The sequence below is a fragment of the Balaenoptera physalus genome, assembly GCF_965194825.1.
Source record: "Balaenoptera physalus genome assembly, chromosome: 1".
Lineage (NCBI taxonomy): Eukaryota > Metazoa > Chordata > Mammalia > Artiodactyla > Balaenopteridae > Balaenoptera > Balaenoptera physalus.
Genome location: NC_138882.1, coordinates 171,495,061 through 171,510,024, shown reverse-complemented (window position 1 = coordinate 171,510,024; position 14,964 = coordinate 171,495,061). Strand labels below are relative to the sequence as shown.

At 40.0% G+C, this 14,964-nt stretch overlaps 1 protein-coding gene across 5 annotated transcripts in view; it reads left to right on the top strand.

The window, feature by feature from the left end:
• Window positions 1-14,964, top strand: part of ZCCHC17 (zinc finger CCHC-type containing 17) — a 60,463-nt gene that overhangs the window by 41,707 nt on the left and 3,792 nt on the right. For 2 of the 5 annotated variants that reach the window (XM_082411899.1, XM_082411902.1), the window contains exon 7: window positions 1,032-1,177. In XM_082411899.1, the coding sequence (XP_082268025.1) occupies window positions 1,032-1,177 (146 nt within the window). Of the gene's footprint in view, window positions 1-1,031; window positions 1,178-1,577; window positions 1,932-10,329; window positions 10,551-14,964 lie in introns of those variants that run through there. The other 3 variants (XM_082411901.1, XM_082411900.1, XM_082411898.1) reach the window with 3 other exon arrangements.

Sequence of the window (14,964 nt, the reverse complement as noted above, 5' to 3'; positions counted from 1 at the left end):
AAATAAAATAAAAAGAATATTTCCTCATGAGTATTGTGGAACCATTTCCAGCATAGATATTTGGAAAACTCTATGCTGTATTCTCCTTCCAGGCACCATCCCGCTTCTGGACTCCGAGTTGCAAAGTAGTTTATACATAGCTTTTTGATGACTTCATCAAATTCTTTGTGCCCCTGAGAGAGGGTCTACAAAAAGCTCAGACAAAACCAGCTGTGTAGCATCTGTTAAATGGCCCCTTAATAGCAGTGTAGGCTCAGGGAAGGTAGGGTTCTCTTACCTTCAACTTGTGTCCACCAGGTGTTACATGAGGCAGAGAAGAATAATGAGAGATGGAATTTGGCCCAGGCAGGCCAAAGGTGGTTGGTTTTGGTGCAGCAGAAAGAGCACAGGGCAGGGAGGTATGAGACCTGGGGTAAGTTTTAGCTCTGCTGCTGTCTGTGTGACCTTGAGGTACTTCTCTACTCTGGGCCTTCATGTCCTCTGCAAATGCAATGTTGGATTTGATGATCTCTCAGGCCCTTGCCAGACCTGACAGTCTGTGAATGTTGAGTGCCCCTAGGTGACTGCTGTCTTTCTGTGTGTTAGCTTGAATCTGAGTGCTGCCTTCCTGCTTGCTGCCTAAGAGCTGTCTTCCTTTAGGGCTTGGCCTGCCACTCGGCTCCCTCTGCTTAGTATTCTGCTCTCTGGAGCAGCCTTTCATTGTCAGGAATAGTTCCAAATAGACCTTTAAAAATTCCTGAGCCCAGTTGCTAATGGAAGGCAGCACAAGCCTGTATCCTCATGTCCTATGCCATTCCAAAGCGGTGCCAGTGTTTCCCACAGCTCTAGGACCAGATGCTTGTCTGCCTCTGGTTAAGTGAGCAGTGCCATCTTGAGGTGACAAAATCTGCTCTGAAGGCAACAGCTGCTCTGAATGAACTCATTAGTACCTCCTGAACAAGCCAGCCCTTCAGGAACTTCTAGGGAAGATCCAGCTGCTAAGGTGAGAGACTGCCTCTTGCCTCCCTACCTTTCCTACTTCTCTTCTGCAGGCCACTTTGCAAAGGATTGTTTCATGCAACCAGGTGGGACCAAGTACTCTCTGATACCTGATGAGGAAGAGGAGAAGGAAGAGGCAAAGTCAGCAGAGTTTGAAAAGCCTGACCCCACGAGAAATTCTTCTAGAAAAAGAAAGAAGGTGAGTGCTGTCTTTATCTTATTTATCATATTTTTTTGAGTTTTAAAATAAAAATATACTTTCTGCAGAAATTTTAGAAATACTGAAAAACATAAAGAACATTAGGATCTCTTGTAATCTTTCCACCCAGCGAGACTCTTATAGTAGTTTTGGTATATTCTAATACTTTTTCTAGGTCAATATATACATGCATATAATATAAATATATACATAATTTTCTAGGGAAGTGTATATATAATTTTCATATATGTATATGTTTACATATAAACACACAATCATGGTCATTCTAGGGAATTGTATATATAATTTTCATATATGTATATGTTTACATATAAACACACAATCATGGTCATACTAGGTATAGTTTATATCCTACTTTTTTCATTATATTTATCAAAAGCGGGGCTTCCCTGGTAGCTCAGTGGTTAAGAATCCACCTGCCAATGCAGGGGACACGGGTTCGAGCCCTGGCCTGGGAAGATCCCACATGCCGCGGAGCAACCAAGCCTGTGCGCCACAACTACTGAGCCCGTGCGCCACAACTACTGAGCCCGTGTGCCGCAACTGCTGAAGCCCGTGCACCTAGAGCCTGTGCTCCGCAACAAGAGAAGCCACTGCAATGAGAAGCCCGCGCACCGCAACGAAGAGTAGCCCCCACTCACCGCAACCGGAGAAAACCTGCGTGCAGCAACGAAGACCCAACGCAGCCAAAAGAATAAAATAAATAAAATATATAAATTTATATTTATCAAAAGCATTTTCTAGTATCCTTAAGTGTTCTTCAAAAACTTGATTTAAGAGCACCATATGATATTCTACCCTATGGTTATATGATGGTTTATTTAATAATTTTTCTATTGTGGGATATTTTTGATTACTTCCAACCTAAATCTCTGGCCATATCTCTTATTGCTTTCTTTGGATAAATTCCTAGGTAAGATTACTGAGTTAGGGCTTTAAGACTCTTGATACATCTTATCAAATTGTCTTTCCAGAAAGTACTTATTTTACACCCAGCAGAGGATAAGAGTGCCTGTCTCACTGAGTTGTATCTTCCATCTACTACTGCTAGCAAAACAATTCATAAAACAGACATTATTGTGGTGCAGGAAAAAAACAGTGCATTTGTAGCATACAACATAGAGAGGAAATGAAAAAAAACTATGCTATAGTTTGGTCAGAAATAGTTGTTCTCATGTATGTAGTGTTTTTCTTTTTTTTTCTTTTTTTTTTTTTGGCCACACACTGCAGCATGTGGAACCTTAGTTCCCCGACCAGGGATCGAACCTGCGCACCCGGCATTGGAAGGCAGAGTCTTAACCACTGGACCGCTGGGGAAGTCCCTAGTGTAGCGGTTTTCTAATTGTGGCTGGTTATTAACTTTTGGGTTTTTTTTGGTTTTGTTTTGTTTTTTCAAAGTTTTGGCAAACTTTTATTGAGTGGTCATTTTATTCCAGGCATTGCAAACCTAGGAATATAAAAACTGTGATAAGGTCCTTGCCCTCAGTGGGCATTATCTACAAATTCAGTATTATCTTCATTTTTTAGATGAGGAGGAAGGCCCATTGTACCATTATTAAGAATTACCCCAAGTATATGGATAATAATATATCGATCTGTGTATTCTTTCCCTGGGTGATCACATCGCTCCTAAGACTTCAGCTGCCCTGACCACTTTCACATCACTAAGTAATATCCCACTGGTACTTCAGACTTTGGCTTGGAGTCAATCAGACGTAGGTTGAGGCCCTTCTGTGCTGCTTACCAGCTATATAACTTTGGGCTCTCTAACTTCAGTTCCTTAACTGACAAAGTAGGATCGTTGTGCTCCTTGAACAACCAAAACCCTTGTTTCTATCCTTCTACCTTGTATTACTAGTTTTAATGACAGCAGTAACCTCCCAGTCTCCCAAGAAAGAAACAATATGTAATTAATTTTCTTCTCCTTACTATCCCACACCTAGTCAGTCACCAAGTCCTGTCCATGGTACCTTATAATATCCCAATTCTGTTCCTTCCTCCCACTCCCACTACTACTGTGCATTTCACCTGCTTCCCTTTCTCACTTATATTCAGACTATTGAACTAGCCTAGGGAGATTTTAAAACTACATATTTGCCTTCTACCTCTTGAGTACCAAGTTCACAGGGCCTGGGTCTGGGCATCTGATTTTTTTGAAAAAGCACCTTCTTTATCTCACTGCTCGATTCTCTTCATTAATATGATTTTTTGCCCTCTGCTTTAATTCTGAATGGACTGCTCGAGGCTGTGGCTGTATTTATTACTCCCTTCTCTTCTCTAACTACCTTCTCCCTAAGTGATCTCATCCTGTCCAGTGGTTTTGAATACCATTTATATGCTAATAATCCCCCAATTAAGTATATGTATCCTTTTTAAAATCCAAGTCTGTAATTCTCCAAGTCTGTAATTCTATCTCTAACTTTTTCTCTGGAACTTCAAATTTAGATATTCAACTGCCTATTTGACATCTCCATCTGATTGTCGAGTTGACATCAAGCTTAGCACACTCCAAAACTCTTCAGTGTTCCTCCTACCCAAGGCTGCTCCCTTCATATTCCTCCCTCTCTCAATGAATGGGTCACCAGTTGCTGAAACCAAAATCTGCAGCCTTTGGGTATAGTGTTGTTGTTGTTCTAATTGTAGTAAAAGATATGTAACATAAATTTTACTGTCTTAATCTTTTTTTTTTTTTCCTTTGGCGGGAGGCCGTGCTGCACAGCTTGTGGATTTTAGTTCACCAACCAGGGATTGAACTTGCCCCCTCGGCAGTGAGAGCGCGGAGTCCTAACCACTGGACCACCAGGGAATTCCCCCGTCTTAACCGTTTTTAAGTGTACAGTTCTTTGGCATTAAGTAAATTCATATTATTGTGCAATCATCACCACCATCCATCTCTAATACTCTTTTCCTTTTTTTTTTTTTTTTTTGGCCGCGTTGGGTCTTCGTTGTGGTGTGCAGGCTTCTCGTTGCGGTGGCTTCTCTTGTTGGGGAGCACGAGCTCTAGGTGCGTGGGCTTCAGTAGTTGTGGTGCACAGGCTTTGTTGCTCCGCAGCATGTGGGATCTTCCCAGACCAGGGATCGAACCCCTGTCTCCTGCATTGGCAGGCGGATTCTTAACTACTGTGTCACCAGGGAAGTCCCTCTAGTACCCTTTTCATTTTGTAAAACTGAAACTCTATACCCATTAAACAATAACTCCTCATTCTCCTTTCCTCCCAGCACCTGATAACCACCATTCTACTTTCTGTCTGTATGATTTAGACTACTCTAGGTATCTTATAAAGTGGAATTATATAGTATTTGTTTTTTTGTGACTGGCTTACTTGAGTTAGCGTAATGTCCTCAAGGTTCATCCATGTTATAGCATGTGTCAGAATTTCCTTCCTTTTTAAGACTGAAAATATTCCATTGTATGCATATACCATATTTTGCTTATTCATTCATTCGTTGTTGATACTAGGATTGTTTCCACCTTTTGGCTTTTGTGAATAATGCTGCTGTGAACATAGTTGTACAAATATTTCTTTGAGATCTTGCTTTCAATTTTGGGGGGTATATACCCAGAAGTGGAGCTGCTGAATCATATGGTAATTCTTTTTTTTTTTTTAATTTATTCATTTATTTTATTTATTTATTTTTTGGCTGCGTTGGGTCTTCATTGCTGTGCACGGGCTTTCTCTAGTTGCGGCAAGTGGGGGCTGACTACTCTTCGTTGTAGTGTGCGGGCTTCTCATGGCAGTGGCTTCTCTTGTTGCAAAGCGCGGGCTCTAGGTGCGCGGGCTCAGTAGTTGTGGCTCGCAGGCTGTAGAGTGCAGGCTCAGTAGTTGTGGCGCACGGGCTTAGTTGCTCTGTGGCATGTGGTGTCTTCCCAGACCAGGGCTCAAACCTGTGTCCCCTGCATTGGCAGGCGGATTCTTTAACCACTGCGCCACAGGGAAGTCCCATATGGTAATTCTATTTTAATTTTTTTTGTGGAACCACCATACTGTTTTTCACAGCAGCTGCACCATTTCGCATTCCTACCAACAGTGCCCAAGGGTTCCAATAGAGCATAGTGTTTTATTATTGTCAGTTAGGTAAAAGTGGATGATGTTGTTGTTCAGTTGTTAAATTCTTGTCTTTTCTCATTTTTTCTTTTTTTTAAAAATTTCTTTTTAATTCCCAGGAAAGTGTTGTTAACATATCCAATCAGAACATGTCTCTTCCTGTTTAAAATCCATCAGTGATTTCCCATTGTACTTTAAAAAAAATCCAGACTGCCTCCTGTGAAAACAAACTGTCTAACCCTAGTCCTCTTCAAGTACTGCCTTTAGCAGGCAGTAAATTATATCTAGCTAAAACATTGTTGTGTCTTTTTTTTTAATTAATTAATTTATTTATTTGGTTGCACCGGGTCTTAGTTGCGGCAGGCGGGCTCCTTAGTTGTGGCATGCGAACTCTTAATTGCGGCATGCATGTGGGATCTAGTTCCCCGACCAGGGATCAAACCCGGTCCTCCTGCATTGGGAGCTCGGAGTGTTAACTGCTGCACCACCAGGGAAGTCCCTGGTGTGTCTTTTTTATGTATTTATTTTTACAGTTATCTTCTGCTTAAGACAAGGGCTGCAAGTTTTCTATTTACAGTGCTGTTATAAAGTTTCCCTTTTAAGTAGGACTTTTTAAAGCAAAAATTCAGATATTAAGAAAAAGGTTAAGTAAAAAAATAGCAGTTTATAAACACACAGAATAAAAATTGTGGCACTATTATATGAATGAATGGCACTTGGAAGACACTGATTTAGAGCAGTGGGGATATTATTTTAATTTGGTACTGTTCTCCTGTGAACCAAAGAAATAGAAATTAACAAAGGCCCCTACTTCAAGCGCTGCCCTCCAGAAGCCTTCTGCAGACCTTCAATATTGCCGTGTTTAGCCTAACTCCCTCACAGAGGCAACTGTCCCCAACCCTGCAAGCAGTATTGCTTTTTTTTAAAAATTTTTTTTAATTGAAGCATAGTTGATAATCAATATTATATAAATTACAGGTGTGCAATATAGTAATTTACAATTTTTAAAGGTTATATTCCATTTATAGTTACTATAAAATATTGGCTCTCTTCCTCATGTTGTACAGCAGGGGTCCCCAACCATACTCCCCACCCGCCCCTCGGGGCCGCACAGCAGGAAGTGAGTGAGTGAAGCTTCATCTGCCGCTCCCCATCACTCGCATTACCAACTGAACCATCCCCCCCACCCCGCCATGGAAAAATTGTCTTCCACAAAACCGGTCCCTGGTGCCAAAAAGGTTGGGGGACCGCTGTGGTACGGTGTATCATTGTAGCTTATTTTATACATAATAGTTTGAGTATTGCTTATTTTTGAACACAGGGTTTGGCTTTACATATCTTTATTCTTGATGCTAGCCTTCCTCATAGAGGTCTGAGGACTTGATTTAAAGAGGGAAATGGGAAGCTTCCACCATATTACCTCATTATTTAAATATAAAGCAAAAGAAGGGCAACCCATAATCTTAATACTTTACCAGAATCTATATTATTGTGGCACATATTTTCTTCTAGCTGTTTTCAAATGCATGTTTTACCTAGATGTAATTAAAATGTATGTATAATTTTGTTTCCTGTTTTTTACTTTGTCATAGCATCTTTCCATTTTTGACACATAGTCTTTTTTTTTTTTTAATAAATTTATTTATTTATTTATTATTTTTGGCTGTGTTGGGTCTTCATTGCTGCACACAGGCTTTCTCTAGTTGCGGCAAGCGGGGGCTACTCTGTTGTGGTGCGCGGGCTTCTCATTGTGGTGGCTTCTCTTGTTGCGGAGCACGGGCTCTAGGCGTGCAGGCTTCAGTAGTTGTGGCGTGCAGGCTCTAGAGTGCAGGCTCGGTAATTGTGGCGCACGGGCTTAGTTGCTCTGCGGCATGTGGGATCTTCCTGGACCAGGGCTCGAACCCATGTCCCCTGCATTGGCAGGAGGATTCTTAACCACTGTGCCACCAGGGAAGCCCACCACATAGTCTTAATAATGCTCATTTGCAGTGGCTATGCAATATTACATCAGGTGGATGCTGAGGAATTGCTTTTCTGAAGGCAGTAGAGGATATACTTAAGAACCTGGGCTGTGGAGACAGACTGCCCGGGTTCTAATCTCAGTTGGGTCACCTCCTCACTGTGGAACTTAGGCTAATTACTAAACTTCTCTGAATCTGTTTCCTTTATAAAATGGGAACAATAAACATCTACTTCATAAGGTTGTTAGGATGAGGAGATGCACATAAAACTCTGAGCACAGTGCCTGCATACAGCAAAGCCCAGTGCATGTCAGCTACTAGTAGCTGTTGCTTAAAAACAGAGGCTTTATTATCACTGTGCAAGAGGTGCACAGTGCACCTCTTGCACTGTTGGTGGGAATGTAAATTGATACAGACACTATGGAGAACAACAGTATGGAGGTTCCTTAAAAAACTAAAAATAGAACTACCATAGGACCCAGCAATCCCACTACTGGGCATATACCCTGAGAAAACCATAATTCAAAAAGAGTCATGTACCACAATGTTCATTGCAGCTCTATTTACGATAGCCAGGACATGGAAGCAACTAAGTGTCCATCGACAGATTAATGGATAAAGAAGATGTGGCACGTATATACAATGGAATATTACTCAGCCATAAAAAGAAACGAAATTGAGTTATTTGTAGCGAGATGGATGGACCTAGAGACTGTCATACAGAGTGAAGTAAGTCAGAAAGAGAAAAACAATTACCATATGCTAACACATATATATGGAATCTAAAAAAAAAAGCTTCTGAAGAACCTAGGGGCAGGACAGGAATAAAGACGCAGACATAGAGAATGGACTTGAGGACATGGGGAGGGGGAAGGGTAAGCTGGGACGAAGTGAGAGAGTGGCATGGACATATATATACACTACCAAATATAAAATAGATAGCTAGTGGGAAGCAGCTGCGTAGCACAGGGAGATCAGCTCCATGCTTTGTGACCACCTAGAGGGGTGGGATAGGGAGGATGGGAGGGAGACGCAAGAGGGAGGAGATATGGGGATATATGTATATGTATAGCTGATTCACTTTGTTATAAAGCAGAAACTAACACACCATTGTAAAGCAATTATACTCCAATAAAGATGTTAAAAAAAAGAAAAAAGAAAAGAAAGAGGCTTTGTGGTCAGAGACTGGGTTTAAGTACAGACACTGGGTTCAAAAAGTTCTTTATATATTCTAGATATCAATCTCTTATCAGATATATGACTTGCAAATATTTTCTCCCATTCTTTGGATTGCCTTTTCACTCTGTTGGTAGTGTTCTATTTTTATTTTTCAGATTTACATTAAAAAAATTGTGGTGAACAAACACATGAAACTTACTGTCTTAACCATCTTTAAGTACAGTTCAGGAGTGTTAAGTATGTTCACATACTAAGTATATGATAGTGTCTTTTAATGTACAAACATCTTCCATCATGATGAAGTCCAACTTCTGTATTTTTTTCTTTTGTTTCCTGTACTTTTGGTGTTATGTTCAAGAAATCGTTGCCAAATCTAACGTCATGAAGCTTTTTCCTTCTGTTTTCTTCTAAAAGTTTTATAGTTTTAACTCTTACATTTAGATCTTTGATCCATTTTTTGAGGGTGTTTTGTTGTTGCTGTTTGTTTGTTTGTTTGTTTTAACATGGTGTAAAATAAGGTTCCAACCTCATATTTTTGCATGTGGATATCCAGTATCCCCAGCACCATTTGTTGAAAAGACTGTCCTTTCCCCATTGAATGGTCTTGGCATCCTTTTCAAAAGCCATTTGACTGTACACATGAGGGTTTATTTCTGACTCTTCTTCATTCCATTCCATTGGTCCATTTGTCTGTCTTTTTGCTAGAGCCACACTGTTTTAAATGCTCTAACTTCATAGTAAGTTTTGAAATCAAGAAATGTGAGTCATCCAGCATTGTTCTTTTTCAAGTTATTTTGGCTCTTTGGGGGTCCCTTGAGATTCCATATGAATTTTAGGATGAAATTTTCTATTTTTGCAAGAAATGTCATTGGGATTTTGGAAGGGTTGCATCAAATCTGTAGATTACTTTGTGTAATATTGACATCTTAACCGTATTAAGTCTCCCAATCCATGAACATTGATGTTTTTCCATATATTTGTGTTGTCTTTAATTTCTTTCAGCATTGTTTTGTAGTTTTCAGTGTACAAGTATTTTTGCCTCCTTGGTTAAGTTTATTCCTAAATATTTTATTCTCTTTGATGCTATGGAATTGTTTTGATGCTATGGAATTGTTTTGATGCTATGGAATTGTTTTCTTAATTTTCTTTTCGGATTGCTAATTGTCAGTATATAGAAATGCAACTGATTCTTGTGTGTTGATTTTGTATCCTGCAACTTTTCTGAATTCACTGGTTAGTTCTAACAGTTTTTTTGTGGAATCTTTAAGATTTTCTACCTACAAGATCATGTCTACAAACAGGCAATTTTACTTGTTTAGTAGAGCTAGATTTTTAACTGTGATTCTATTTGTATGTTCCAGGGGTTTTTCATTCTCTTTTAACCTTTTAGGGGTTAAATGGTATTTGTCAGATTCCTGAAGTGGTTCTGTGGATATCTCACTTCTGTGGGTCTTTGGTTGTTTTTGTATTGCTTGATACACCTGGTGCAATTAGTTATTGCTTTGCTTCTAAAGCTGCTTTGAGATGTGTATTTCAGTTCGCCAAAATAATTATTAAGGATCTGCTAGGCATGAGGTGCGTTATGACCTGCTTAGTCAACCCATTATCCTACCCTCTGTCGCTCTTCACTTAGTAGAGAAATGGTCTGATGAACAATGGCAGTAATAATCATCAACCTTATTATTTTTAAAGTACCTTTGTGTGTATGAACTTCTAACTCATGAGTCCTCTTTGATTAAAAAGTGCTCCAGGGAGCTGAAACTGTAAAAACTTCCCCCTTGATGCCCATTGTTTCTACCAAGATATCATCTAGCGTCATTGTCTTTTCACCTTGTCGTTAATCCCTTTATTATCTTTTATGCCTTATATTTGTTTAGTACTTACAGTTTATAAAATATCTTCTTTTTTTTTCTTTTTTTTTTTGGCCACGCTGCACAACATGCAGGATCTTAGTTCCCCGACCAGGGATCGAACCCATGCCCCCTGCAGTGGAAGCGTGGAGTCTTAACCACTGGACCTCCAGGAAGCCTCAGAATATCTTCATTTTTTATTTTGTTTTAGCCTTACACAATCCTGTGTGGTAGCCAGAGTAGGCATTATTATCCCACCATTTTACACCTTAGGGAAATGGAGATTAATAGAAATTGTCTCACCTGAAGTCACACAACTATAAGAGATAGTGCTGAAATAAGAACCCAGTTCTTCAGATTACTAACCCAATATTCTTTTCTATACCACACTTCTACCATTAATTCATTTAGCTCTTCAATTATTTACTCAACAACTATGTATTGAGTGCCTCATACTTTTCTATTGTGCATTGTGTTAGGTGATTGACTTATCAGGTCTTATAAGGTCACTTTTGGGCCAGTTTTTGCTCTGTTACCAGCTACCCTTAGTAATCATCTGATGTTATCTATTGATTTTTTAAATTTTCAAATGTGTTTCATTTATTTGTTTTACGTGAATTTGTATTCCTTAAATGTATTTCACCGAGCTGATAAAGTGAAGTGCTCTAGGAATATGCTCTCTATTGATCTGTTTTTGTTCACAACCGTAAATCAAGTTTCCAGGCCTCCTGTTTCTTCCCCCATCTAAATCTTTGATTCCAGCAGGAGGTTGGCTTTCCTTATCAGTAAAAACTTCTACCTGAGATGGATATTTTGGAGTGTGCGAGAGTGGCAGATTTGGACACCTGTTCCAGCACTAGTTGGCTCTGGGCCATCCAGAATTAGAACCAGAAAGTGAAAAACAGTCTACTGGGTTCTCATCTCTGCTTCTTTACAAGACTGCTTCATTGTCCCACTTCTTTCTGCAGTCTGGTAGAAGAGAATGTCTAATGTAAAGTCTCTAAGACAGGAGAAGGTGCTAGGCATGTTGGGAAATCAGGAAATGGCCAGGATAAAGAAAGGGTGTCACCTGTTTCAAATAGTGCCTGGCACATATAGGCATGCACTTCTGAATTGATAGAATCCATCATATGTGACATGTGTAACTCCTCCAGTTCCTTCAGTCAGTGAGGCCTGCCCTCAGTTTGGAGAGTAATAGGGACTGACTCCTGCTGCTGCTGGTGAGTAGGGGCAGGAGTAAGAGATCTTTCTAGCCCTGAGCCCCCACCTCTTTTTATCAAACATACATGAATTGAATGCATGTCCTTGTCCAAAAATCTAGTACGTATTGGTTTAATTCTATGCAATACCTATTCAGTACCATGACGGTTTTCATCCCAGTGTCTGAAAATTATAAGTCATTTTTGTTGGACATAATTAGAACCAGGAGGAAGCTGTGTGTTGCAAATGGAAATGGGCTATGAAGAGGTTGATAAAATAGGAATAAAGGTTTTTGTAGTGAAGCCCTGGATAATCTTTCATGAACCTGTGGTATGTGCTTTGCTAGCCTCTTTCACTTATCATATGCCATCATGGGTCTTTCTGAATCAGGCTATATTATGAGGAAGCATCTGCTTTGGGGATCAGGCTGCTGACTTACTGTAATGAAGTTTAGCTATATTTGATCCAGAATATAATTTTCTTCTTTTCATGTGGCTACTATAATTACTCTCTGCTGTACTATATTTAGAAGAACAGAAATAGGAATATCATCCCCTTGGCTGCAGTGCTGGCTCTGTTCTGTTCTCCAGACAACTTCTGGTGCCTATCTGAGAGAGAGGTTGCCAGTCGTGGGCCTCTTCTGCTGGAGCACAGAGAGTCGTCCAGTGTAGTCTGCTCGAAAGCCTTCTGGATTCTCCTTCTTCTATGGAATAAAGTCTGAGTTCCTTTAAGACTCTTCACAATCTGTCCAACATTCCAGCATCATCTCTCACCAGTCCCTTCCCTCACACACTGTACTCCAACCTCATTCATTAAAAGAATTTCTACTGTGTGCCAAGTTCTGTTCTAGTCATTGCAGCAACAATAGTGAACAAATCAGGAGAATCCCAGTCTTCATGGCACTTACTTTCTAATGGGAGTCACAGACAATGAACTAGTAAATAAATATAAAATAATACTAATATTTCAAGTACTGAAAAGTGCTATGGAGAAAAATCAATTTGGTAATGAGAGCTAGGGAGTACTAGAATAGGGGTAAGGGGATAGCTGACTTGCCATTCTAGATAGGATGGTAAGGGCAGACCTTTCTCATAAAGCATCATTAGAGTGGATCTTTGAAGGAAGTGAGAAAGCAAGCTACTCAGGTAAGTGGTGAGAGAACATTTCAACAAGTACAATAGTTGGATATTGGGAATGAGCTTGGCATGTTTAAGGAACAGTAAGGAGGCCAGTGTAGCTGGAGGAAGTGAATGAGTTAGAGGAAACCAGGGCCTTATAGGAGAATCTGAGGACTTCAGCTTTCACTTAGAGTGAGATGGATGTCATTAGGCATTTTACTAGAGGGATGACATGATCTGACTTATCTTTTAAGATAATTATTCTGGCTACTGTATGGAAATTAGATGGTTAGAAGGGAAAAGTGGAAGTAGCAAGCTAGTTAATAGATAGTATTAGTAATCCACATGATCAAGTAAATGAGGCCTAAGAACTGACCATAAATTTGGCCATGTGGAGATCATTGGTAACTTTGACAAGAGCTGTTTCAGTAGAGTGGTGGGTTGACAACCTGGTTAAAATTGTTTAGGAGGGTTGTTTTTTTTCAAAATGGGAACTATTATAGCACATTTGTTTATTTTGGGGAATGAGCCATTAAAGAAGGACAAGTTGATGCAGGAGAGAGGGGACAATTCCTGGACCGATGTCTTTGAGTAGGAAAGAAGGGATGGGATCCAGTACAAGGTAAGTATGCCACACAGGATCTTCCAAGCATTTGCTTCATTCTGTCTTCCATCTGGCTGGAAGGCCCTCAGTTCCCTTCTTCCGTCAGCACTACTACCACTACTCCACCTGCCAAAGTCATATTCATCCTTCAAAAGCACAACACATTACATATCCTTCATGAGGCCATCCTCAAATTCCTCAGACATAATTGATTTCTTTCCCTTGTGTGTCCATGGCATGTTGTTTGTACTTTTCTTACATCACTTCCATGGACTGCCTAGTATCTTAATTAATCTTTCTCCTTGATTAGTGTATCCCTTGAAGGCTTCTGTTCCCTGATTTCTAATGTCATTCAAGTACTATAAGAGACAAATTAGTTAATAGATATTCCTGGCTCATAGAAGGTACTCAACAAATATTTGTTGAATGAATGTACTATATGGTTATTGGGAGTTATTCTTTCCCTTGTTTGATGAGGTTGGCTCAGGTTTGGAGGAATGGTGCCAGTCACCACTCCTGAGCTACTGAATGTGTTTACTTTGCATGCAACTATAGCTTTGCACTAGTAGGTACTCTGTATTTGTCTGAATTCTATTAAAAATGTGTTCTTATCTCCTAAGCAACACTGTATGTAACTATGGCTCTCTAAAATGCTTTATAGGTAGTAAAGTTCAGTAGATATTTGTGAGTTGATTAATAACCTTCTCCCTCTGGTCTTACCCTTTCCAAGCTATGATAAACTGGTGCTTATAGGCAAATTCTAACCAGGAATCACCCTCTATCCTACTTTATAAAAATTAACCCTAGAGAATCAGTTTGAGAATCAAATTATCTCTTGAGAATCAATCATTTCTCAAGAATAAGAGAATAAATAACCAGTGCTTTCTCAAGAATAATTCTTAAGAATAAATAAAACAGAATAAATGCTTGCTTGCTTGATTTCTGGCTAGATCAGTGCCTTTGGGCTAGAAAATGCTAAGTTAGGTGCTGGCTTTAACACAGAGCTAAAAAGAACATCTAATTTGGGGCCCAGCCTGAGTCAAATCCAGGTTCTACCACTTGGGCAAGTTACTTTATCTCAGTAAACCTCTCTGAAGTTATAATTTTCTTTCCTGAAAATACAGAGATTATTATGCCCACTTAATAGATTTGTTTTGAAGGTCATGGGGTATGTGTGCAAAGTGCCCAGCCCAGCATCTAGAAAATTAGGTACTCAGTAAGTGTTAACTGCTGTTACTCCCCTTTCTCAGTTTTTGTTTTTGTCTCACGCTGGGCTGCTGCTAACCTTTTTTTAGAACTATAGAGAAAGTGGATGGGCTAGCTGCTGTAGCACAGGATATGTGCTTCTCAGAGAGAGGTTTTGAGCAATGGCTTCTTTCCCCTGCCCCTCCGGCCTGTCTACCATGAGCTCACACTTCTGGGTCATTACCCTTTACCTTATGCTCCTCTTCCCCAGAATGTAGTCAAGGGACCAGAAGCTAGCTTCACCTCTGACTTTCCAGCTTCACCTCTACTCCAACTCCCAGCTTTCCTCTTGAACTACAACATATGAAGTAATTTTTGTTCTCTAGCTCAAGGTTAGAGACAAAATGAAAATGATGCCACCTGCTGGAGAACTAGATTTCCTTTATTCGGGTTGCAAAAGAGCTTTTACATCAAGATTGAGGTCTAGAAAGCCATCTTCCCGAGTCGTCCTTGCTACCTAGAGTCAACGTTCTAGCTTGCCAGGGTTCTCTAGTGATTTGCTTTTCTCTTTCCTCCTTCTGAGCCTGTATCATTGAGAAAGTGGAAATAACGCCAAATTCTGA